This window comes from Patiria miniata, unplaced genomic scaffold (genome assembly GCF_015706575.1).
Source record: "Patiria miniata isolate m_02_andy unplaced genomic scaffold, ASM1570657v1 HiC_scaffold_2, whole genome shotgun sequence".
Classification (NCBI taxonomy): Eukaryota; Metazoa; Echinodermata; class Asteroidea; order Valvatida; family Asterinidae; genus Patiria; species Patiria miniata.
In genome coordinates, this window is record NW_024037058.1 from 12828977 (window position 1) to 12855670 (window position 26694).

At 42.3% G+C, this 26694-nt stretch overlaps 3 protein-coding genes across 3 annotated transcripts; all 3 read right to left on the reverse strand.

Annotated features, from left to right (window-relative positions):
• Window positions 1-413: 413 nt before the first annotated feature.
• LOC119726551 (general transcription factor IIF subunit 1-like) lies at window positions 414-6295 on the reverse strand. Its single transcript, XM_038198282.1, has 2 exons — window positions 4844-6295; window positions 414-1987 (listed from the first exon to the last, which is right to left on the reverse strand). Exons 1-2 carry the CDS (start codon window positions 4959-4961, stop codon window positions 1248-1250), a joined length of 858 nt encoding a protein of 285 aa, XP_038054210.1. The 5' UTR covers window positions 4962-6295; the 3' UTR covers window positions 414-1247.
• A 171-nt stretch (window positions 6296-6466) lies between these two features.
• Window positions 6467-25922, reverse strand: LOC119726549. The gene is made up of 5 exons (XM_038198281.1): window positions 25420-25922; window positions 11346-11462; window positions 10989-11051; window positions 9731-9862; window positions 6467-6924 (listed from the first exon to the last, which is right to left on the reverse strand). The coding sequence occupies exons 1-5, from the start codon at window positions 25898-25900 to the stop codon at window positions 6662-6664; spliced, it is 1056 nt and encodes a 351-aa protein (XP_038054209.1). The 5' UTR covers window positions 25901-25922; the 3' UTR covers window positions 6467-6661.
• Window positions 13918-21521, reverse strand: LOC119726548 (leucine-rich repeat extensin-like protein 5). The gene is made up of 7 exons (XM_038198280.1): window positions 21199-21521; window positions 20496-20591; window positions 19011-19067; window positions 18789-18827; window positions 18412-18588; window positions 17081-17203; window positions 13918-16301 (listed from the first exon to the last, which is right to left on the reverse strand). Exons 2-7 carry the CDS (start codon window positions 20560-20562, stop codon window positions 15262-15264), a joined length of 1503 nt encoding a protein of 500 aa, XP_038054208.1. The 5' UTR covers window positions 20563-20591; window positions 21199-21521; the 3' UTR covers window positions 13918-15261.
• Window positions 25923-26694: the final 772 nt, after the last annotated feature.

A 26694-nucleotide genomic window follows, 5' to 3' on the forward strand; every position in this document is an offset into this window, starting at 1 on the left:
TGAACGGAAGTTTAGTTCAACAGGTTAAATTTTTACAATAGTGACTAGTCACTTCGCAATATTTTTTTTTAAATGTGTTGTAAATTGTGTTGCTTTGTTCTTTTCTTTCGAAATACCAATGTATTTCCCTTGATTGAATGGTCCAGTTAGGATACAAAGATATGCAAAAATAAGAGTTACACACGTTGTAGATTATAAAAGTTACTCAGTTTTGAATGAGAATTTTAACCAAAAAAAATCCACAGACATTTAGTTATTGCACTATTTAGTTATTGCACTAGAAAGCAGGAGGTCGTGGGTTCGAGTCCCAGCCGAGTGATTTTTTTCCAACTTTCACTCGGGAGGTAACACACTGAGTATACAGTGTTTAAATGTCGGTGAAGGGCAAAAACCTAATTTGATTGCTATCTCCCCGACGCAAAATTCCATCTTATAATACCTCAATCATCCACTTGAACAATGGAAAAGCTTTTCTGACATTGCTGCGTCATGTCCTATTTCTAAATGACACGGCTACTTGACGTATGACTGATTTGTTAATATACAGCATGGAGACCTTCAGGTCAGGGAACTTAGTTTTCACCATTGAGGTAGTACACTTGTGCAGCACAGGGTACTACTACTGCTGCACTTGACCATCAGTGGGTCGCAGTGGCGCACCCAAGACTTGGCTTTGGGAGGGGGGTCACAATTTGTTATTTTTTTTCAAATTGTTTAAAAGTTAAAATTCATCAAAAAGTTTGCGCAAAATGTTTGGCCGCACCTTGGGTGCGCCACTGGTGGTTCGTATATAGTGACCTCCAACTTCCGCGGTCATGGGCAAGAGACAGCTGCACAGCATCCGCAACCTTCTTAAGCTAAGTAAGCCGGGATGACCACGAGGCCTGGTCCAGGTGGCAGGCCGTTGCCAAGGTGGAACTGGACATCAGCATCCAGGGCAAGACAAGCAGGGGCAGGAGCTTGGAGGCGCCGAACATGACCAAAAAGGGTGTGTCGCCTCCCTGAGATCTCAGACAGAATGCTACCAAGCCCAGTAAGCTGCTGGATGATTGCGTTGGAAATGAAGTCCGAACCCATCGGATTCCAAGTATGCGACGACGACACTGCATGTGGAACTGAGCTTGAAATCGTTCTTGCTCTTTCTTGCGTAGTGTTCAGGTTTCGGACCCATAAAGGCGGGCGGAGAGCACACACGCGCGATAAAACCGTCCACGTATTTTAATGTCAGTTACATCAAAAACATTTCATTAAATTGTAGTTTCGACTGTTGTCATGGAACTAGCCGGTGTCTCTGCCCTGAGTAAATCCTCTGTGCCTTCCCCTGCTGCCATGGCGAGCCCGTCCCCTCCTCTCCTATGAGCGACATGGGCAGCTCGCTGAGTACTCGCCAATGACCTGTAGGCCCACAGTCCAACACCGCCCGTAATGGCAATGATCCCAAAGACCCCAAGAGCAAGGGTGATCTGCTCACCCACGGACAGTGTGGTGGCCGTTATGAAAGGAATCTCCTCGGTCACTGGCGGGATTTGCGGGACGTCGATCAAGCGGCCATTCAGGAAACAATTGTCAGTGTGCCGATTTAGACAGCCATTTTGCGGGGGCTTGGGTAGACATGGGGGACCCCCGGTGCCTTCACCGCTGTCGCCTTCGTCTCCATCGTCCTCGCCACCTGGGGAAATAGCAGTTTTGCCCGGTTTGGTTGGCCGTACCGTAATCGTTCCACCTGGTCTTTGTTCGTTATCTCCGCCACCGTCTACCTCAATTGATATACTCCCATCATCATCATCATCATCATCCCCATCGTCGTCGTCTTCCTCATCATCATCATCGTCATCCCCATCATCCCCGTCTTCCTCATTAGCCTCATCATCGCCATCAGCCTCGCCACCCATGACCAATTCATTGTCCTCATTGCTTTCCCCCTGCAAAGCATTTCCGTTCATGGATGCAGGGAAATCCTCCTGGCTTTCATCCTGCTTCTGTGCACCTGCGTGTAGAGAAAGGATTAGCCGGCGTTATGGTTTTAGTAATCGCAAACATTGGGTGAAAGTGACAGTAAAATAATTTTTTACTCCGTCTCACAGACTACAACGTCCGAAAATTTGAAAATTAGCCTACCATTTCGTATTCAAAGCATTTAAGGACGTTAACGTTGCGTTCCCTCTCATATTGTTTGAGTAAAATCGGTACATGGGGGGGGGGGGGGTGGCGTGCATGTGCTTGATACTTGCCGTCTGTGCACGTAGCCACCAAAAAGAGCAGAAGTACTTGACCAAACCACAGTGACGTCACCAGGCGACGGAGGGAAACCATCATGATGCCCCAAACTGTCCTCGCTCGGCCGATGGTGGAGCCCTTCCGTTGCTGTGCTGTCTGGCTCGTCCAAAGTAAAACAGTGACAACCAATAACACTCAACGAAAAAAGAAAGTCACCCTGACTACTTTTTGTCTAACTCAAAAACTACTTGGCACATCCTGTCAAATTATGACTGATCAGTACAGAAATTCCTTAGTAATCCAGCCATACTCTTTGTTTGGCCCAAAGCATTGATGGTGCGTACAAAATAATATTATGCAATTTATGACAAAATGGTACCGAAAAAAACAGTTGCACTGTTTTGTATTCGCACAAGGTGAGTGTAAACCACAGCTTGCATGTATACAAAAGCACAACTGTTCCCGGTATCATTTGTCATAAATTGCATACATTCGTACACATTATCACTGTTTTGTGCCAATTAAAGAGTAAGGCTGTATCGCTAAGGAATTTTCTGTACTGATTAGTCGTTATTTGAGCGAGAGGTGCTCAGTAGTTAGTGAGTTAGACAAAAACAGTCTTGGGGAGGGCTTTCTTCTTTGATTGCTTATGATGAGAAGTGCTTAGCCGAGTTCTCCGGTCTTATTGTTTAAAATGTATACCCCATCGGTGCATATAAGTGTTCACAAGAACAATTCAGTAAAGAAAATGGGATTTGCTGGCAGGTCTTCTCCATTTCGTCTGTGACGACCACAAAACAGAAACGGATACAAAAGTGCAGCACTGATAACCGACAAGTCAAATACCATCCTAACTTATCGATCTGCCTTAATGGCCTACCCACTCATCCCATATTCTGAACTGTGAAGACCATGCACCGGAAAATAATGACGTCATGGCTTTCAAGGATAGGGCCACTGGCAAGGACTAATTCTTGAATAACCTCAATGGGAAGTGACAACAATCTGTCAGTGACCAACTAACGACGAACTGGATATCAAAATGTTAAAAATTGGAGGGAAAAGACAAAGCGTTGCGAGTAAGGATTGGGCCCCCGCCTGTTTCATAACTGGAATTCAAAAGTGGCACATAGCATTAAATAGGTATACAAAATAATACGGTAATCTCATGAGCGCCCTCTATCGATCGTCTGCGATAAAAAAGGAATAAAGAAGTAAGCGACTGAAACGGGTTTGGAATTTGAAAACCAATTTTTTTATTGATCAGTAAATACCTCGCAATGACAGTATGCTTTCAGTGCAACGGTTCGGAAAAAAACATTGTGTGACAAGAATTACGTACGACTGTGGCTCCAACAGTTCGATTTTTGATGATCAAAATGTTGAAATTAACGCGCTAATTAAACGCAAATCATACAATTTCAAGGTGTATAGTTGTGAGAACAAAATCTTTCATTTTGTAAAGATTTTCCAACTATTATCTGTTCATAAAACAAACGCGTTTCAGAGCCCACAAGGCCCCTCATTCCCTCCATTAGACCGTTGATGCGTTTCCTGTTACAACGGATTCATTACTCCGGGTTTATAAAGTTCAACTTTGTTTCATTATAAAGATAAAGAATAGAGCAAAACAGTATAACTTCACTCATATGCAATGTGCTCGTAAAACTCTGAAACAGCATGCAGGCTCATTTATTTATTACCCCAAAAAATCAACAATTAAATAACTTGTGTAGAACACAAATTTCCTGACAACATGTAATTTAGCCCACACCATTTGCAAAAAAATTATATATAAAAAAAATTACCGACTAGCGATTCAAAAAATTATATTAACAATTTAGAGCAGCTTATTTAAAACCCCTAACCTTTGAATGTTCGGCCATGTCCATTTAAAAAAAAATGTAAAAATGCATCTTCATTTTTTTTTCGACGCATAGCAAGGTTTCTCTTAAAAGCATTCTCTTTCAAAATGTTTCTTAACACACGTTTTGACTTGAACCCACTTGTAATATGATCCCCAGTTTGTCATTCAAGGATATGTTACCGATTACAAACCCAAAAGTCCGTCAATGTGGGGCAGCATTTGGAAAAGGGTTTGTCCCAACCATCGCAAAAAAAATGATGGTAATTCCAAAGGACTGCATACTTAAGGTGCCGTGGTTTAACAGGATGTTTGTTCCTTTTACTTACAATCAAATGGGATATTTCATATTTAGTCAGTTTCATTTTCGAATTTGCTATTGGTTTTCATTACGTTTCAGCGCATGAAGCAAAAGTTTGTATCAAAGTACAAGATAAAAAGAAAAAAAAAAACCAATAAAAATACAATAATTATGATAATAAAAATAAAAACAAACATATTTCAAAAACCTAATGTAAGCTAACTAGTGGTTAGATCACGCTTCCTGAATGTAAAAGCATTGTCCACATCTTAATTTATCATATCCGATTGTAACTCATCCTCAAAATCCCGGAAATCCAAGTCAACCATTAAGCAAGCGTTCCTGGCCAGTGTCACTCTTCATTTTATTTCGAAATATTTCCAGAAATTGACGCCCTCACAAACCGAATTTCCCGCATTGGTAAACGGCTGACTTTATTATTTCTCATATTCAAAACCTACCTCTAATAGAAGTATGTTTATCTTGACTCCAAACCATCCGATGCAGAATAAAACACCCACGTCCCACAATTGTGTACGATCGCGTACAAGTGCAAATAGGATATATGGTTATGACCATTTTCTTTTCGTGGAACCATACCTATGTTTATTCCAAGTACTTCAATAGTATCAACATTTCCCGGGATATTATACCGTGTGAGTCACATCCGTTGCTTCACATCAACAGGCACTGCCTTACTCGGTACCGGATTAAGGAGGGAGGAGCTTGTCCCATAAAAAGTGGGAGGTCCCAAAGCACGGCCTTTGAAACTCCGAGTTAAATTGGTGACTTTTGATGAAACGAGTTATTAAACAAAATCTTCATTCTCCTCTAAAATCTTTGATCATTGAAGATTCTTGCACGCGTCAAGTTTTGGCCAAGTTGATTCGTGATTTATTCCCATTACGTGGGGGTGGTGCATGTACCGCGGTGGCGCACTACCAGTTTTACCATAGAGACCCAAAACTATAAATGTTTAAAACTTCTTCGAACTTGATAAATAAATACAAGTACAGTGTCATATTCATTTTAATAGTTCCATAACATGTCTTCATTTTTTTCAAAACCACTCGAACATTCGCTTGAGGTTTGAAAACAAGTCAAGTGTCGAACTGCTATACATTCTTGGAATCAAATCAAATGTTGCCTGTTCTTACTTAATTTAAGAAAACCGATACATATCGTTTTACCATCAGTACTTCATTTGCGGAGAATTTGGTTGAACAAAAATATTTTATACCGTAAAAGATTTTTGTTAAGAGCCTTTTAGCGGTAATTCCATGGCTCTGCTAACCACAGAATTCCGCGCTTACGACCACACATTTTGAGCTAATCGAGCTAGAAGAAAAAATTATGTGCTAACCCGTAAGCCCGGTGTCCCCTTAGTTACGGGATGTATGCATGCGCAGAAGTAAAAATTCCTTGCTAACGCATGAAATACGCTTACTGTAAGCACGGAATTTTCTGCTGTAGTGAGCAGGGATTTTTCGGTAACGGTACAAAGCAGAGCCAAGAAATTGGGCCCTGAAGTTCCGATTGTTGATAAAATCAGGGGCGGATCCAGCTTTTAGGAAAGGGGAGGGGTCTGATATGAAGGGGGATGAGTAAGGCGTGCCGAAGGCATCTCCTGCTAGGGTTCATGTGCATGCCTCTTCCCTCTCCGCAAAAAAATCTAAGATGCCATCCCCAACTCTTGATAGGGTTAACAGATAAAACAAACTTGTATTATCTGTTTTTTTTCAACTATGTATTACATTGTATAATATAAATACAATTATAAGGAACTTACTACTGAGCACGATTATCTATATACAGATTCTCTTTCTTAATTATCATACTTTACACACACACACCACCAATAGAAGTGGGGTACTTCCTTTGTTCTTGTGTACTAAAATTGTGCAATTTTGCATTTTTTCAAAATGCTCTTTTTTAAACCAGAATTATTTTCTGGGCTGAAATTCGGACTTAATATCCCTTTTCTTTATTTGCGACAAATCAACCCACCTTGGAAATACCTAGTTTTTGAGCAAAATTCATATATCCATTTCGTCAAAAACTTGTGGGGTACCAAAACGGTACCCCGCAAGTCGGTGGGCATTCCTTGTGGGGTACCTCCCATTGTTCCGGTACCCCACAAGGCAGTGTTTGTAAACGCACACACACAAGAAGCAGCTTATAATGTGCTTCCGTTCTCAGAAATTATCTAAATGGAAGAAATTTAGTTTAGCCATTAGTTCGTGTCACAGTATACGATTGGTTCTCTTTGGTACAGTTTTCTATTGTGGGTTTTCTCTGTCGGGTATTGGAGAAGGCTTACCCGACCTCGTCACGATATCCGGTAAGGCAAAATTCATCTTGGGAACTTTGTAATCTGTCGGACACGGGCAATTGGAGTAAGTGCCTTGGGAATCGGGTATGCAGAGGGGTTGCAAGGGCGGGAAGACGGTGCGAGGACTGGTGGTGGGAGCTTCGGTGGTCGGCAGGTCCGGTGGAGAAGTGGACGGGATGTCTTCTTGGGGTTGGCCTATGCAGAGTGTATCTGTTCGGAGATAAAAAAAAATGAGGTTGAACTAGATTTCTCAGAGGGGGAGCTAAAGCTACTGGCGCAATTATAATGTAGGCCTACACCTGATCGTGACGATGGGGGTGGTAGGTGAGGGGTGGGGTGGGGTGGGGTGGGGGTTCTGGACCCCATTTGCTCCTTTCCCTTTTTCTAATCTCTTTGTTGATAATAATAATAATAATATCATAGGGTATTCATATGCGCTTTTAACTATTAAAGATCAAAGCGCTTGACATTAGATCATTGGGCCAATTGAACATTATACCATCTCAGCTCCCTGCAGGGGCGGCGGAACGGGGGGGGGGGGGGGGCTGGGGGGGGGCGTTTGCCCCCCCCCCCCCAGATTTGCCCAAGTGCCCCTTTTGCGGCCATAAATGTGCCCCCTCGAGCATTAAAGTGCCCCCTCGAGATAAAACAAAATGCCCTTAAAGTATCTTACTATTTCTTAGAAGCATGGAACCATTTCCGCATAATGGTATAGATTTTTTTGATATGAACGAGGAATATGAAAACCAAGTCCCAAAACCCATACAATACGCCCTGAAAATGGGCACATAATGCATATTTAGCATATAATCATTGATTTTACGGAGGCCAAGTGTCCGGTGAAAAAAACGTGTCGACATTTCAGCACGGGTTTGCAAGTGCCCCTTTTTGGTGATGCCCCCCCCCCCCCCAGTTTCAAACCCGTTCCGCCGCCGCTGGCTCCCTGGGAAGTATGCAGTTCTTTGCTGCCTGTTAGGTGCAAGGAAGCTAATTCAATCACAATTACCATTCCTGCCTTCACCGTTCACGGGTACCCATTTTACTCCTTGGTGGAGAGAAGCAACGAGTGACAAAAAAGTGCCTTGCTCAAGAGCACATGCACCATAACCCCAGGCTGGAAATGAACACACAACCTGCAGAATTACCTGCAAACCACGAACTCAATACCCCGGACCACGAGGCCAGGTCACTCCACATATTTATATTATTGTATAAATCCGTAGGGTGAAGGGAATGTACATTTCTCGTTGGGTTAATTTACTTTAACTAAAAGAACACTTCTTTATAAACAGTGCCCCTTTGCAAAAAAGGAGATTTTCAGACATACCCACCGATTTATCGTTACTGCAAGGATTTGGTTCCCACCTGCAAGTTGGTCTGGCAACCCCCACGACAAAGTCAGGCAACTTTCCAATTTTATTTATTTGTTTATAATTTTATTTGACCAGGGCAGCCCCATCAGTTAACTGCTCTCCCTACGGGCTCTGGATTGAATGACACGGTTCAGTTGTTAGGCACTATGCCTACCTTTTAGCACGCAAAGCTTGAACTGTAAGGGGGAAGGGGTTCCAATTCCTTTTTTTTAATGGATAAATGTTCATGTCGGACCCTGTTAAATTAGGAACCATTTTAAAATTTGGTCCGACAAGATGTTTGTCCACTTTCCCACGGTGTGTGGTTGGAATTCTTAGTAAGCGGGCCTCCTCCGCGCTGACCACGTCCTGTTCAGAAGGACATCTTAGACATTGCGTCACCCCACGAATCTAAGTTTTTCCTTCCAAAGTTCACAGCTTCCATTGTTTCAATTCAAGGAAGTTCGATCACGCTGACCATTGAGTCATAAAAGGAGGACCAGATTGGTCAATCTCAAGCTGGCCACGTTCCCTCAAGAATGTTAGCCCACTACTCCTTTTCTGATTGGCTTTTCCGAAGATGATATCATTATTTTAGCTTTTTGACCAATTGGAAAGTTTTCCCAAACCTGTCCGAGCGCGTGATCAGTAGGGGTTTTTAAACCCTGCTCCACCTCAATTCTTCAGAAGCGAAGAAGACCTCGATGCGAGAATATCTTAGAGTGCTACCCTTAGCACTTTTGATACGTTAGCCTAGGAACGATTGCGGACTTCACTAAGTCAATTTCTTGTGAGAAACGTTCCTAACACTTTCCCTCGCATCATTTGCAAACGTGCTTTGTGATACAGAACACGGAGTCCCCAGGTCACGCTTTGAGGAGTCGACCCGGTTCGATTCTTCGCCCGGCCTGTTCCTGCTTCTCACCGCCACCCTCTCCGTCTGGACCACCGTTCGCTGGACTTCGCCTGGACGCTGCTGCTCTACCTGGACCCCATCTGAGTACGACACCGCATCGGCAAATCAAGACGAGTTCCAACGCGACGCTTTGAACCCAGCTAAGACCTTATAATTATACGTATTGTATAAAATCTCCTTGTTGTATTTTATTGATGTATTCATTGATGTTTGCTATAATTCCTTGTGTTGATGTTTCAGTGGTTTGACTTCATTGCGCTTGTTGTATTATTCATGCTGAACCTATGCATACTGTTGACTTTTGGCTTACACCAAATTTGAAGTTTGTTGACTTTGAACACTTGCAAATTCTTTCTTTGGATTCAGATGATCTGAGATTTTGCATATTGTTTTCACATCCTTTGATATTTTTTGGTCTTTCAAATTAACTTTTGTTGCAGTTGTTCTGATTTTTTCCATTGTTTGGATTGCATTGTTGTTTGAAACGTTACACCACTGAAAAGTCACACGTTGATATTTTGGATTTTTGATGATTGTGTTATAATTGATTCTTGACCAATCACTGTTGACATTGAAGATTTATGATGTGTTGATGAAATAATAACAGAGTGAATTTCTAGAGGAAAGGACCAACTTTAATTTCTGCTATCTGTGTGATTTTTATTCTGAGCAAAGTTCCGTCATTTTTACAACGAACCGACATAGGTCCTCAGACAATGCTTGAGATTAACCTGTGACATTCACATACCTGTTTTTGCATTATTTCGCCGACAAGCTTTCCGCGGCCTGAAGTTTGCATTGTTTTTCTCCACGGAGCAGTAACTGCAGTACCATTGGAATGCACCGCTTTTCTTCCCACACACGTGCGTGTTGGTGTCAACTGCAGAAAATCAAAATTGTATTTGCAAAGAAAAAAATATTCTTTAGGCCTAACTTTTTTTATGGTCAATCAAAGTCAATCAAATCTTTATATGGGTGGTTGAAGAAAGAAATGCTTTTCTATACATGTATAGGGTGAGGTAACGTAAAACCCATAAAATTTACTTAATTCGACCTATTTATCAGCACCTATTCAAACTGATGCTTGATCCTTCACCATGGAAGATTACTCGCTGGCCCACTTTCTAATCCTGAGTGGTCCTGACAGATGTCATAATCGTACTGGACGTTCGTACGTATAGTCTATCCACTGCGCGTGCTCCGTGACACCACTTTGTAGGATACATTTACCTATAAATGCATACCGCTTTCTACAGCCATTTCAAAGCGCTTTTATTTGTAAGAAAACACTTCAAAGCTCTTTCGTTTGTATGAAACATTCGAAAGAACGAAATTAGTATGAGCTTTAAATCCGCACAGATTTTAATCCCCCGACTGATGCTGCAGTCAACAACGTGTCGGAATCAAACGCAGAAGCCGCGTCACGTGAGCGAAATGATCCTATTAGGAACTGGTTTAGACGTAGCTTTATAAAGCTACGGTAGCCTGAAAGGGTCATGTGCTTGGTTCCCAGGCCGCATGGTTTTCAGTCTGGTGCAGCAAGTGTCAATAATGTACTTGTCGACCACAGACGAATCCGGGTACCGGTACGTGATCACCGAACATTCTCGGGGCCCCCTTCGATGGAGAAACCACTGTGCAAGCTATTGTACAAAGCAACTGCCTCAAGACGGATTATCCTGAGCAATAGCAAATGCTTTGGCCATTGAAGGGGGGCCTTCGTGATGGTTTGCGTGCCCGGATTGGTCAATAGTGAGTATCTATGAAACCTCGTGACGGAGACGGAGATTCGATAGCGATTCCCGGCTTAAGATGAGCATAATGCACAGAGAATAATCTGCCCACTCAGTTCCATAAAATACTTAAGACCGTGGTACCGACAGTAACTATACCTAACGGTTTATTATACAAGGTCTCACAAATCAAGCATTTACACTCAACGGTTTATGATACCAGCAAGGTGGGGGTTGGGGGGTTGGCTATGTTTTTCTCGGCAGAGCGCTTACCTTGTGTTGGCGTAACAGGAACTACGTCCGGGTTAGGATACTTGCAGCCATTGGAAGGCTTATCTGTTAACAAGCGTAGGAAACAAGTAGAAGTGAGTAAATTTGAAGTACAAATTCTACCATCTTCATCAGACCAGGAAAAAAATCCTTTGCTACCTTCCAGAACTAATTTGTCCGTCCGTCAGCAAATTTTTCTGGGAAAAAAAAATGTTTGGCAACGGTTGCCACCATAGAGCTAGCGTGGCTATTCCAATTAACCCAGGATGGCGGCAAGCGTGAAACGGCCAATGTTTACGGTCCTGCATGATTGTTAAACATCAGAAAGGAAAATACATTGCAACGTGGAATCCTGCTTACCTTTGCATTTGTCGTTTTTAGGAAATATTTTCTGGATATGGTTACTCGTCATGTCGACGGAGCAGAGGCTGCAATACCATTTTGTTTTCTTGTTGGTTAGGAAAACACACAGTCCCTCTGTTGTAAAAAAAAAGAGAGAGAGCGAGAAAATTAGATTAATGAAAATTCAAGGTCTTCAAAACCCCTCTTTAAACAATTTCAAATATCTGCTTTCTTTATAATGTTTTAAATAAAATTGTCAACGTTTAAAGACGGGGAGGTGCATCCGTGATAGCACACTTTTCAAATTTGATTTTAAATTCTTCATTGATCAGCTCTCTACTTACTTGAAATGTATGCGCGCATGCGCAAAAGCAAGCATTAAAGGCAACAAGCATGAGCTGGCAGTGCATTGGTATACAAATAGTGAATGTTTATGAGTGCAATGGTGAGAATATTTTCATGAGCTGAAAGATTGAATGGAACATTCCATCTTTCAAGGAATGAAAAATATTTTCACCATTGCACGAATGCGAAGCATTCATTATTTGTTTTATACAACATCCAAGTAGATCTTTGTCATTCGATTAGAGGATAAAACTTTAAGAACAGACAAAAGTCACTAAATTGTATATTATATCAACTTCTTTTTTTTTCCCAGCTTGTTCAAGACTTAGGCCCTATAAAGATTTAAAAGTCCAATCATTGACAGTAATGAAAATTTAACTTCGGAAATTCTTAAATTAATACCCAAAAAAATCATCATGGCAACTGCATCAACTTCAAAGGCAAGTTTTGTACTGCTATAGCGCATGATATGGTCTAAATAGCGCAAGGCGCCGCTGCACGTCTTAGCGTGCGCGCGGCTTGCAAAGGATCAAAAGGGATGGGACGAAAATGCACGGTGTATGGAACCAAAAAATGCACGGTTATGACACAGACGTGCAATGGTTCGATTAATGAATGTCGCGTGACCTACAATCCTCTAATCAAATGACAAGGATTTTCTTGGGTGATATAATGCATATTAATTATAACATTTTGATACCCGTGCACGATTTGAGACAGAGGGGGTACCCCCAGTGTCCCTATACCCTAGACTATGAGTGCAATGGTAAGAATAATTTCATGAAGTGACAGATGGAATGTTCCCTAGACTATTATACAAATAATGAATGTTTATGAGTGCAATGGTAAGAATAATTTCATGAGGTGACAGATGAAATGTTCCACTTCACGAGGCGAATGTGAAACATTTATTATTTGTTTTATTTCAACACCTGAATAAATCCATGTCATCTGATATAGTGTGCCGCGTTTAGTCTTATCAGTCCTGAGTAAAATCGCGACGAGAATTTTTTCAGTTGTGAATCAGTATAATGCTTCAAATATGTTCCTGTATGTTTTGCAAATTTGTCTAATCGTTTGGCAGCGTATTTAATTTGCTTCTTTGAGTTAGCAGCGTCAGCATCACCTTCAAGTTCTGATACATGTATTTCATCCTCTGTTAGGAGAACAACCGGCGTAACGTCCGCATTTTGTGAAATAGATTTGTGTCACAGCGCCACCACCGGCAGCACTGAAACCGTGCAATCGAAGTTCTATTCAGGGCTAGCGTGCCGAACTTCCATTGCACTGTGAGCTGCGCGCCGAGCGCGCGTTGTGCGTTGGGACGAATAATTCAATGGCATGTGGTCAACGATCCAGATGACGGGGATTTGTTCAGGTGTTGTATAATGTTACATACCACCCCCTTGGCTAGATATATCAAAAAAATTCCTGAGGTCCGGGACACAATGATTAACACAATAGAAGTGAGCGTTGCGTTCTTCTCCCTTACATATCTTGCCTCAAATGAATATTTTGGTCAAATTACTCAAATTCGGTTGGTGATCTGGTAGATGGAATGGTAAAAAACTCACAGAATCCACATTGTATACCATTAAATATAAGGCGGATGTCGAGAGGGACAACATAATTATTGGAACAATGATGAAAATATTTCATTTCTATGTTGTGGGACGACACGCCGGCGAGACAATAATCACGCGGTACGACAATAAATTGTGGCAGCGAAAACCTGGATGAGCAGCGGCGAAATGTTCGCCAAAACCACCATCTCCTCATAACGACTGAAACTAAAAAACTCACCGGCGAGTTCTTTTTATTTGCAGTGGCCCTTTTATAGCTTCCGAGCAAAGCGATGAAGCATTTTCCATCATTTACTTATTATTAAATATTTTGTCCCACTCGTCAGCCGTGATTACTTTAAAAAGACATTGGTCACTACTGTTTATCAAACAGCGATAACTTCAGCCGAGTTTGAGCAATTCGTCTCAATTGTTCTTTCTCTCATTCCATACCAATGCACAACTCAAGCTTCCTGCATCGCCCCGGCCCTGGCAGTCATATACATATTTGAAATTTAACAAATTCATGGTATGTGATTCAGGAAATGTGATCCGTGTATAATTGAAACAAACTCATGGTGAGCTATTGGGGACAAGTCATATGCCTACTACTATGAAAACTTCCAGTTCAAGGCGTATAATTGATGAGTTTAAGTCAAATTTGAGCAAAAAAACACCTCGAATTCAATTGATCAAATAATTGTTTTAATATTAATTTACGGCCAAGTATTAATTTATTAGTCATACTCAAACAAGTACAATCCGTTTGTTATAGAAAACGGCTGAAGACTCAGTATTGGTTCTGGGTTGGTTCTTCTCCTAAATACTCCGCGTGGGAGTTTATACAGGAGGCCAGAAACGCCGGGGCAAACCCCTTCTCTTAGCGATAAGAGTCACTGGGTTCTTGTACGTTCTTCAACACAGCAAACGGGACCTACGGCTTAACGTCCCCTCCGAAGGACGAAGCAATAATGGTTAAGTGCCTTGCTTAAGGGCACAAGTGTCCACCCGGCGGGCTCGAACCCACGCCACTGAAACACCAGAGCATGAGTCCGGTGCTCTTAACCGCTAGGCCATGACACGCACATTGCCTACACTTTTAATCTGTGTACCGATATTGTTCTGAATACTCCCAAAAAGTTGCCATGACACAAAAAGCGAAATCTTCAGCTAACGAATTAGTGTACAGTGTCATCGGCGGTGTAAAAGTTACAGCGATACGTTCCGCTCCAGGATTCTTTAAAAGTTGCACGTGTGATTTGGAATGGCTTGTATCGGGAGCTGCGAAACTGTTTGCCTAATATCAGAAGTATGCTTAATATTTCAAAGTTTCCCTAAAATCTTAGAAAAAGCTAGGTTACAAACATAAGTTAGGGATTATCCTCATCACTCGTGAAATCCAGGGACAACTACGTACACGCTTCACGACTTAACTTTGAGGTATCGGCTGGTTTCCACAGCAACCAACAAAAATATAACATTAACTTAGTTCTTTTATTTATGGAGATACAAATATTTCTTTACTGAACTTTACTCCATGATGTTTATAACGACGCAATTATTTGTTGATTTCGCCATTTACATGACAAGCAGGCCATATGACGTGAAGGGCAATTCATCTTACCAACCGTGTTATACAACACAAAACAATGCAAGATAACCTCAACGTAACACTGATGGGGGCCATGAGAAATAATCAGCATACGGGATGCGTATCATGGCTCCCAAAAACTTGCAGATTTTTATTTTAATATTTTGATGGTTATTTAAACTGACCCACAGATCTCCAATTTTTTTATGTGAGAAGCACACTGCCCACAGATTGCCCAATTAATAACAAGTTGTTCTTTTTTTCCGGGCCGCATGCGTCTTCCTTATAATGTACTCATATTATTTGTAAAGGTCCTTTTAATATTTGTATTTTGGTCACCGGTGCGCATGACTATTTCATTTTTACGTGTATTTTTATACAGAAGTAATTGTACAGCAGAAATTAGCGACAGGTATATTATATTATATTAGCACTATTATTCAAATTGTAATTTTCGACTGAGGATGTTTGGAAGTCTGAAATTAATCACAGGTGGATCCTCAGGCGGACATGGGCAATTAAAGTATCTGCCTTGAGACTTAGGAATGCAGAACTGCTGAAGGGGTGGGAAGAAGGGTTGAGAACCCGGCGAGGATGTTCCCGTCACTCTCGGGGCTTCGGTCGATCCGGGCTTCGGTGATGAAGGTCCGACTGATGGTGGTTCGATCGGAGGATTAGCGGGGGTCGATTCAGGGGGTGAAGGGCTGGTGATCACAGGTGGAGCCGGGGTACCAGCAGGCTCGCTTGATGGTGGTTGGACACTTGAGGATTGAGGACCCGGCGAGGATTTTCCCGTCACTATCGGGGTTTCGGTCGCTCTGGGCTCCGGTGATGGAGGTCCGACTGATGGTGGTTCGATTGGAGGATTAGCGGGGGTCGATTCAGGGGGTGAAGGGCTGGTGATCACAGGTGGAGCCGGGGTACCAGGAGGCTTGCTTGATGGTGGTTGGACACTTGAGGATTGAGGACCCGGCGAGGATTTTCCCGTCACTATCGGGGTTTCGGTCGTTCTGGGCTCCGGTGATGGAGGTCCGACTGATGGTGGTTCTATCGGAGGATTAGTGGGAGTCGATTCAGGGGGTGAAGGGCTGGTGATCATAGGTGGAGCCGGGGTACCAGGAGTCTCGCTTGATGGTGGTTGGACACTTGAGGGTCGGTAGGATGGGGAGTATGTTTCTCCACGAGATTGTGTTGTGCTTGGTGGTTCTTTAGTTGAAAGTTGCGTAGTGGGTGGTTGGCTCATGGGTTCAGTTGGTGACTGCTGGGTGGTCAGAGGTACGTTACGGGTGGTTGATGAGAGCCCAAAGGTTGGTGTTGTTCCTGTGGTGGTAATCGGTTTGGTTGGGAAATTCGGAGTGGTAAGGGGTGTGTTATTGGTCAGGGGGTCTGGGCTTGGAGGTTCGGTCCATGGAGGTTCATTGCCTGACATCCCATCTCCTGGCATCATACCTCCAGGTAATGGCTTACATGCCGTCTCTGTATGTCAAAAGAAAGACAAAACATCCAATGTTCAGAGTTCAATAAAAAAATAAAGGTAGATTTAGCCTATCATGTCTCTCAAATGAAAAAAAAGACGAAAATTATAATCGCAGATGACAGTAACCAAACAATGTGTGTACATGCACATGTTTTTGGTGTGATTGTAGACAAGCACGTGTGTCATCACGTGTGTCATTAAACCTAACTCCCAAGGAAGTGTGAACAATCATATTAAAATTGAAGGATTCAGGACTGTTAAGGTGCGTCTTCAAGCTCCATTAAGCTTAATGGAGACATCAGGAATGCCATCAAGCTTAATGGAGACAGTCATTCAATGGACGACAGCCTTGATTATGTTTATGGAGTTTTTAGGCACTTGCCAAAGACCTTAACTTGAGAAATCGTCAGAAGAAAAATATGGACATTCCTCTGTGAATAGGGTTGGTTGCACAAACTTGTGTGTGGGGTGGTTGTAGGGAATCAGAGTGATAGACATCATGCGAATTGACCGATCTGAGATTGTTTCTGCATATGTTGAACAATAGAGGACAATAGGGTCCCAATTCCCGAAAGGTCCCCAAGTTAGAATCGTGTACAAAACATATGGGGGGGGGGGGCTTCCTTAAAAGTTAGTACAAACAAAAGAGGGACAATATAGGGAGTCCCCGATTGTTCGCTTCTCAACATGTGTGTGTTCAAAACCTGCAGTGTCAGGCTCAGTGTCGTAAACCATTTCGGTACATGGACAGAAAATAAAATGTGTAATCTTGACTAACTTTGCGGACATCTCCCTTCCTTTTTCCTCTTGTAAATGGCTCCATTGCGCTCTATTGCACAGGGACTGCAGTACCATTCATATTGTTCATCCTTCAGTCCGCACAGAAAGTGGCTAGGGTCAACTGAATGGAGAGAAAAAAAGAAATGGAATTTGGTGTGTATGACCTTTTTATCTTGCCACGACATTTCTTTTGAGAAAATGTTCAAATTTTGTTTCACGTTGCGAGTACAGCAATGATTGGGAAATAGTGAAAGAAATTCTTTCTCAGACTTCGACCATTAGAATAGTTCATAACTTTTCATGAGTGCAACCAAAGTGGTCTTTACAGTTTATAATGGGATTTGTTATGTCAACAATCAAGTAGGCCTAGTTGATGTCGAATTTAATTATCGGTCAATTAGTCATCTAAACAGATTAAAGAAAAAGCTGGATCTGATCTGGAAGCTTCGTGTTCATGCATGAGTCACGTGATTGTGCCATGTAATTCCCGGAAGGAGCAGTGCATCGAGTAAAAGAAAGTCAGGTTTTTGACCCCAATTACCCTATGATGACCTTTGACCCCAGTTTGGCCATGTGACATCTGGAGCTGAGCTACTGATACCTTTGACAAAGTTTGGTCGAAATCGGTGAAAATAATTATAGGAGCACTGTCAACGTTTGTTAGTTACTACTCTCTCAAGCCCCTGTCACACTTTTGCGTATCCCAATTCCTTATGAGTTCCTTATCAACAATTTTCAATACGCAGCCGTACGATCAAAAACGTCGAAATTTTTTGATTACTTTGACATATGTGCGACGCACATCTAGCGAACAAGTAACGAATTCAGCGCATCCACTGCGTATAAGATGCGTATGAGTTGCGTATGCAGTGCGCGAGTTCGCCATCTGTGAGTTTCTCATAAGTTACGAATAAGTACAATGCGCTGCCCGCTCGCAGGACGAGCGGTACTAATTCGTGCAATACGTCGCTATGTATACGTCCAATATAGAAGATCAGCGTATTGCCGCGTATGAACGTCTTATCCCTCACGAACACATAGCGTACTCGTACCGCGCTCGACCGATGCGGGACCGATGCGCTGCGTATTTATAACTTATGACCTGCGTAACAGCGTACGCAACGTAGTTTTGTGCATGCCCAAAACTATCCAGCGTACTGGGCCGTCCCATGCATATGCCTGCGTACATACAACTTACAAAAAGTCAATGCGCAACTCATAAGGAATTAGGATATGCAGAAGTGTGACAGGGCCCTAAAGAAAAGACATTTTGTTGAGCCGCTATCCCGCAGCCTTGATCAAGTTTATCATCAGTACAGACGGACTTACCGTGTTCCGCTTTGACGAGAATGTGTTTTGGCCCTGAAGACGAGGTACGAACTTTCAAGTCCTCGCAACTGTCACGAGCCAAAATCTTGAATTGTTCGTGCGGTTCAAGATGGATGGAACACAAACTGCCGTACAGCCGAACTTTCCCATTGGCGTGGCGCACACAATACGTGCGCTCTGTTTATGGGGTGGGCAAGAAAAAAATGTAAAGGTTGGTTCAGTATAATATAGCATGATGAAATATGAAATTGAATAACAATTCGTAAAATTTCAATTACACGACTTAACTCCCCAACTGCAGGAGAGTGGTTGTGACGTTACGCACTGCCTTTACTAAAGGCTTTATCATTGAGTTGGTATACAAAGTAAACACTCACCTCTGTCGTTATCATCTTCATCATCTTCACGATCACGCTCTGATTAAAAAAAAAGGAATGCTGTTACAAATGTGTTAAGAATAATAATCGATGCTTACAAATTAGACAACTGATTGGAATATCCATTCACGAAATAATTACCGGTAACTTATCGAACTTGTGCACAACATGCAATCAAATTTTGGAATGATTTTGAATTGTTCACTTTAGTTTCAGGTTTACCTTTGTCATTTTCTTCCGAAGATATCGAGTTATCTTCTTCCCTTCTGATTCTCATTGCTGAAAAGAAAACAAACAATTGTATGTAATATAAATGTCTGATTCTTCCAAAGACGTTGAATATAATAAACTATACTATTTGAGGCTCTGCTGGTCGAAGGCCAGAATCAATTTCCGAGTCATTGGTCAGAGTCCCACCAAAAAACCTAGTAGTATTCAAAACTGTGTCTAATATACTGCAGAGTAGAATACTTATTGATCTTTCAAATGATCTTTAGTTCGTTTCATTTGGATGTTTTGTTCAAAAGATACGGAACTTGAAAACCACTTGGGCCACTTTTCTTATTTATCAAGTTTACAGATCCAAGCCGGTATAATAAGTAACAAGCTACTCTTGAACTAAGGAACTCAATCCTTTGGGTGTTTCTCTAACTGCGCTTTCACACTTTCAAGGAAAGTGGCCCAAGACGATTCTCAACCCTCGAGTTCGATGAAACATATCCGCCATAGCGGCAGTCTGCGTTTGTTCAATCCCGGGCATCGATTTGAAATAAAGTTCGGATGGAAGATTGGTTGTCTAACTTTAAAAGCTAATTTGAAAATATTCCAAATCCACATGCAACATACCTTTACTAATTGGTTTTCGACTGTTAGATTATTTGGGGGACAACCTGTTCGTGTGATTATTTTCAGGGCGTGGTGATTAGTTCATAAACATTGCATTTGAGCACACGATTACCCAGGCCCGTCCAGCCCTGAGCGTCGGGGGGGGGGGGGGGGGGCAAAGTACCAACTAGGTGGGCCCACCACCGTGAAAATACATACACATGTACGACTTTTGCAATGGGGGGGGGCAATTGTTCGCCAAGGAGGGCCCGGCCCCACCAGCCCCCCCCCCCCATGACAGGTCATTATTATGAAATGCCGCCCATAATCCTCAATTGTTCGCAATACATTCTGTTCACAACATTCTGGTGTGCTGATGTGGTCCTGTTGTCAATGAACCCGATTCTATAGTTTTTACCCATTGCCAGCATGGGCCTACGGGTCAAGCACAAAGTCCCACTTAACCAAGTTGTTGGTTACAGTACTCAAGGTCTTGGGTAGGCAAAAAGCACGTAGTCATAGGAAATGCCATGAATACCGGAAACAAAACATCCGACCACAATGACGGATCTTTACAAACGACTGGGCCTATAGTGTAACCTTAACATATGAACCAAATGTGAAGATATATCATTTTTTTACAGAGACCCTTTACAGCAGAAAACCATCATAATTTACAATATATTTCAAGGGCGAAGTACTTGTACTCCCTTACTCATGTTACGTGTGTACGTCTTATTTTGGTTCTGAGACATTCTTAGTTTTACTTCTCTGATTATTCCTAAAGGGAGTGTTTAATTGTTGGACAGCCGGATTATATTTCAATTCAAAAACATTCAGTTTTCAATCAAAATCAAGGTAAAAACATGAGAACAATATTACCTTCTGCGTTGCTGGCAGTGCGTAGAATGGCCACACCGAGACAAACCAAAATGATATGGAGTCGCATAGCGGTCGTTATTGCTGTTTAACTCTCACCTTATAAAGGAAAAACAATGCGATCCGCCGTCAGGGTAGGGATTATTCGTTTGAGTATCAACACGAAAAGTGTCCGCATTTCCATTACTCAATGTCCAAGTATCAGACAAAGAAATTATATTAAAACCCTCTGGGAAAATGTACAGACAATTATTATAGGCATAAAGTTATAGTAACACAGCAAGGTGAAATATCCAATGCGGGTTATGTATTTGACAGTGTCTGCGAACACTGCAAAGTATCCATGTACATTTTTAAACACAAAAATAATGTATCTTATCTGTCAATAATGCATTACCAGGTCATTAACAATTTCAGGGCCTTCTTTTGACTATTGAATATACTTTACTTATAACTTCCAATACACTTGAAACTTTCACACTGAAAACGTCAATGTTACTTTGATCATCGAATGACATTAAATTTTCAATTAGTAAAATACGGATGTGTAGATCAAAAAAAAACAAAAAAACAATACTCATACATTAAGTACTCATACATTAAACACCAAGATGACACGAATATCGTTTAGGTGAATGACTTATTATTTCATTCCTGCAACCGAGAAAGTTCGTCCAAAACAATTTTTAAAAAAATGACAACTCACCGAAATTCTATCAGCAGACCTTAAACGGGATGCTCCGGCTGGTGAATGATGGAAAGCGCGATTTATATCCGTGACGTCACCTCCAGAGAGTTCGGTCTGACTCACATTTCCTTTACGCGAATTCCCGACAAAATTTGCGCGCTTATCAAAATTAATTACTGACACAACAGCAAACGTAATTGATAACATTGTTGTTCTCATTTTGGCCTCGCTGATGTAGGACAAGCTTGCCCAAGATTTTGGTGTTGATTTTCCTTTTTGAAATATTATAAAATAACGGATAACGCTATAACCGGTTGAATTTTTAAGTAGCTGAGCTAAAAGACGGTAACTATAGTCTAGAATCTTAATGTCTGTCGCAGTTAACAATAATTACGAACTCGTAAGGAGGATTCTAGCTATCAAGCCCTTCTTATCATTTTACATTGATCCATGCAGCGGCCTAGCGGGGGGGGGGGGGGGGGGGGGGGAGGTGCACGCCCCCAATAAACAAGTTTTGGCTTTTAACAGCATTCAATGTGCGCTACGGGGACTGTAATCTTTTTTCGTCTGGCATTTTGTCATCGCTTTATCCCAAAAAATCCAACAGAAATATAAGCATCCTCTATCCATGACTCTCTTGTTGGTTTTAAATGTCGCTTACTAGTTTGGTAAGCCCAATTACTTCTGTAACTACACAATCGCAAATAAAAAGACGACAGCCTGCCAAGGGAGTCAATTTTTCAAGTTTACGGTCGACAAATCATGGTCCATTATGAACGAGCTATTTTGTTATAGATTGGGGCACAGCGTACTGCCACCTTACACAAACACAATATTGATACAGAGAAAAGAAAAGAAAAGAGCAAACAGATGCTCGAATCATGCACTTACGAAACTACTAACCGGACAAACTTTTTTTCAAATATTCAAATATCCCGCGCTTTGGTCGTACCATCTCCCACGATGCACTGGGCAAAATTAACTCATTGTGACAAACTCTTGGTGGCGCACCGCATTTTGAAACACCCGAATTAGCCGGCAAGCATATCACATTCGTAATGCATTATCATGTACTTGTATTGTGTGCTGGTTGGTACATGACTATGTATGTACTCAAATTTGTATCCTTGTGGAGACATATCCACAATAAGGAACAAAAGATTGTATACGTCTCCACAGGGCAATTTCTATAGATGTCAAGGTTTTCACGAAATAGATATATTGGATTTTACTCCAAAATAGAAATTTCCAAGGTGGGTTAATCCGTCGCAAATGGAAGAATTTTAGAAAAGGGATATTAAGTCCGAATTTCAGCCAAAGAAATTTATTCTGGTTAAAATAAGAGCATTTTGAAACTTCACTTTCAAACTCGAAAACTTTACTACACGTACGGCGAGAACAAAGAAATGTCTCCACAAGGATACAAATGTGATGGGTGTGTTTGCGTGTGTGGAGGAGGGTGGAACCACGCGTATGTCATGCCAACACGAGGAAGGGGGTCTTAAAAGTCGGTATTTCATTCGAACGTATGGACGGACCCAATGGGTTTCCAGAATATACCACGCCAAATAAGTGACGATTTGGACGACAACAGGGAGGGCTTCTAGCTCAGCCACATTTTCCAGAAAGTTACGCTGTTTTAGCCCATTTTGTTGTTTCAATGCGTGACCCCTATGCCTACTCATTTCAGAGCGGAAATTGTTATAAAAAAGTTGGACCGGAGTGTTCCTGCAAACTGGTGCAATAAGAATGTTGGCAACAACGTAAATGTAAAATGGAACTTATAATGTATTCGCAAAGAAAACACTATTAGTGGCATTGACACACCTGCCAAAATATTGGGGTAGAAGCATGTCCTTCATTCCAGATACCACTGACCTTGCAACGTCCGACCATTAGAGGAAGGTTCGTCAATGACACCTCTGCAAATCGCTATACTGGGCAATAAGAACATTTTCATTCCATATTGGCTTGTTGAGGAAAGAACTTCCCAAGCAACGCTATTTTGCACTCACCATTATTCGAGTCGTCCTCGCCGTTCGCCAGCACACACACCGAAAACAGCGAGAAAAACACACACGACACCAATATATGTTTTGTCATCTTTCCCTCTCTGGGCACGTTCATTGCGTCTTGCTCAAGGTGGTGTTTCAAACTACAGAAAGCGTACTTTGTAAATGGCTCTTTTTCGTTTGCATTATAATGCAGTGAGTGGAGATTTTGATAGGCTTTCCAGTGACTTCCTAATCCGGAAATATGTCTGTAACAATATCGAGTTGTTTTCTTTTTTTCCGCGTATGACTGTCCGAGGTGGTCTGTGTGCAACCACTGCGTGGCTACTGGTCTTGCAGCACCTCACAATAATATCCGGTGCGTTCAGGAAAAGAAGTGTCGGCTTAGCTCAGATGTTATAGGTTTATAAGTAAAAAAAATAAATAGTGTCAGTTGTTTTTAATACGGAGTCACTTATAAGCTTTTTATAAAGTAAAATAACTGGTTAGTTTTCAGAGAATTTAATGAATGTTTACCGATTTATTTTGGTGAGTGTGGCCGAAGTAGTTTTGTCGGTGCAGAGTATTAGTGTGACAAGGACAAGTAATAGCACTAATGCCAAGGTACATGTACATCAGGCCTATCGGTGCATCTCCAGGTCCAGGGTGGCGTAGCAAGTTAACTTTGATTGGGGGATTGACATAAAATGGGCACTGGCTGGATCATCCGCACTGAAAGGTAGACAATTTTTTTCACCGGTCATCCCTAGAATCAAAAAAATAATAGGGTGGGGATGGGGGTGGGGGAGGGGGAGGTGGTTGGGGTTGGAGGCGGGCCGAAGGTAGGGGTGGGGTCGGACACCATTTCTCTATGGGGATGTTTAAAGCTGACGATCATGGCCACTATCGGACATTAGGTGGCGGTCGTCATGGCGGCACATTCGCCGAGTTCGCAGGGCGTTAAAAAAGGGACTCCTAGTAAGAAAACAAATAGGGGCCACTCTTGACAAAATATCAGAACACGTGAACAAAATGGCACTTGTGGACAAAATTGTTCGTGAGAAAATATCTGTGGGGTGGGGGATTCGCTCGTACCCCCCCCCCCCCCCCCCCCCCCCCCGCCCTGCAAACAAGGCGCTTTGACACGTAGCCTTTAGTCAAGGCCCACGCGTCTTGACTATCCAGCGAGCGGCGCAGCCGCCTTTTTACGTGCCAGCGTTCGGGGAGCGTTACGTGTCCGGATCAAGACGCGTGGGCCTTGACTAAAGGCTATTGGATACGCTAATGAGCGTCACAGAGTCTTGTGAAGAAAGTGGGAATGACATTCTGGGTTACTATCATGGCCTATGTATCATCTGGCTGCAGCTGTTTAAGACTGCATTATGCACATGCGCGGAAATGATATCAGAAAACGTTTCCATAGAAATGCACGCATTCTATACCGGATGTGTTTTTTTTGGCATTGCGGACCATGTGGACAAATTTTGCGCGCTTATTATATGCAATTTGACCCATCGTGACTTCGAAACGGAGCCCGAGCAAGTGACGAGAATTGAACATTTACAAAACAGATACGTTTGACAAATCTTCCTACATTGTTACGCTTTTCAACGAAAAAAGAAAAAAACATTTTCGGAATAAAAGAGTAATTACTCAGTCTTAACGGCCGTTTAGTTCCTTGTAGGGTCGTGGCCGTGATGACTTGCAGGTCACAGGTCACGCAAAATCCAATCAGGGCGTGAATTCACTATCAGCGTACCCCGTCCTGTTTGCAGGGCGGGGGTACGGGTACACGCGAAGGGTGGGAGACCCCTTTATCCCACGTATCGCCACATGACTGAGGTCTCAGACTGGAACCGTACCAGTGGCAATTACACAACAAAGCCGGTATTTTTAAGGGACCGTCATTTGAATTCCGGAAAATCGGCCAATTTTGTTTCTGTGAGTTAGGCACCAATTTTTATTCTCCAATTCCGACTGCACTTCAGGCTAGACCGCCTAACTTGAAAAATAACTCTCTTCAATTAAAAGCCTCTTATGCAGGATTTCAAGACCTCAAAGCAAAAAAAGAAAAGTTAGAAGTAGTCCCGAGATGAATCGCATCATTTATCGGTGGCTAACCTTTTTATACCAAGCAAATGTTGTCTGTATTAAGCAAATTGTTCAAAAGGGGTCAGCCATTAATTCATTATCATCGGTCACAAAAAGACCAGGCCTACACCTCCCTAAACGCATTTCCAAGACTCACCTTCCCTCACGCAACCATTGGGGGAGTTCTCCTCGGACGTGTCTCCGCAAACTAGTGGTTCCCCATTTCCTACGAGTTCTCCGGGCCTTGGCACGCCTGTGCCCTTGAGTTTACCTGTAGGCCCATCCACGAGGTCCTCTTCCGATGAATTCACCTCAAGGCCTTCATCATCATCGTCATCATCTTCCTCTTTGCTACTCACGAGGAGACCGCCGGGTGGGTCTGCACCGTTTGCAGGCACGAACTCACCCGCGAGTAGCTCTGCAGAGTCATCCCCACTGCTCATGCCGACGGTAAGAAGTAGCAAAAGACAATACAACAGAAACCTCATCATGTGGACCTGGGCATTCCAAGTGTTCATTCTGAGTGTCGATTCGAAATAATGAGGATAACAGTTTGCACCACCATACGAGTCATTGTGTTTTTCTTGTACGAGCGCATTGGCATACCAAAGAACAAAATAATTATTCACTTGTCTCATATCTGACCCCGCCGGATGTATTTCCGAATAGACTAATATCCGTTTGGTCTAACACTCATCTGGCTCATATGGAAAATCCATTGTTGAATCACATATTGTGACGCCACAGGAATACAACCTTCAGAAAAAAAATTCTTACCTCGAAGTAGTAAGTTTCTTTGGTGATTTTGGAAAAAGAAAGTGTCTCAATCTTAGAAGAACACATCGTATCAACCACGAAGGCTTCCACACAAGCAAGCATTGTGTGGCTTAAAAACGTCTCTACGTCTACTAGAGACAGAGAAATATCATATAGTTTTGACCGTATGATCCCTGCAAATCGTGGCTAAACATTGATATAGGCTTTCCTGGCTATTTTAATTTTTTTTTTGTTCGAATTCACCGATTATTATATTAAAATTGGTCCAGCAACATTGATTTAGTGTAATTCCAATGTTTAATTTCGTCTTTTGTCAGACCATTTCAAATTTAGTCCAAACATATTCAAACAATGAGCACACGTTTTCCACCCGGTGTATTCGATTTCGTCTCGTTTACCCTGAATCGTGTTATTCAGAAATCGAATTCGTCTAAGACGAATTTGATCTCTGAATGCTGCCTTTTGTCAACAACTTAGACGAATCTAATCCGTACTGACGAATATTCTTGACCCGGTGACTAAATAGGGTGACCAAACTTTGAAATTGAATGGTAAATGACTAAATTTGTTTTGTTAACCCTAAAGGGGCCGGGTTATTTTGACCATCTCTCAGCCGGGGGGGGGGGGGGGCGGATTCCGCCCCCCGCCCCTAAGA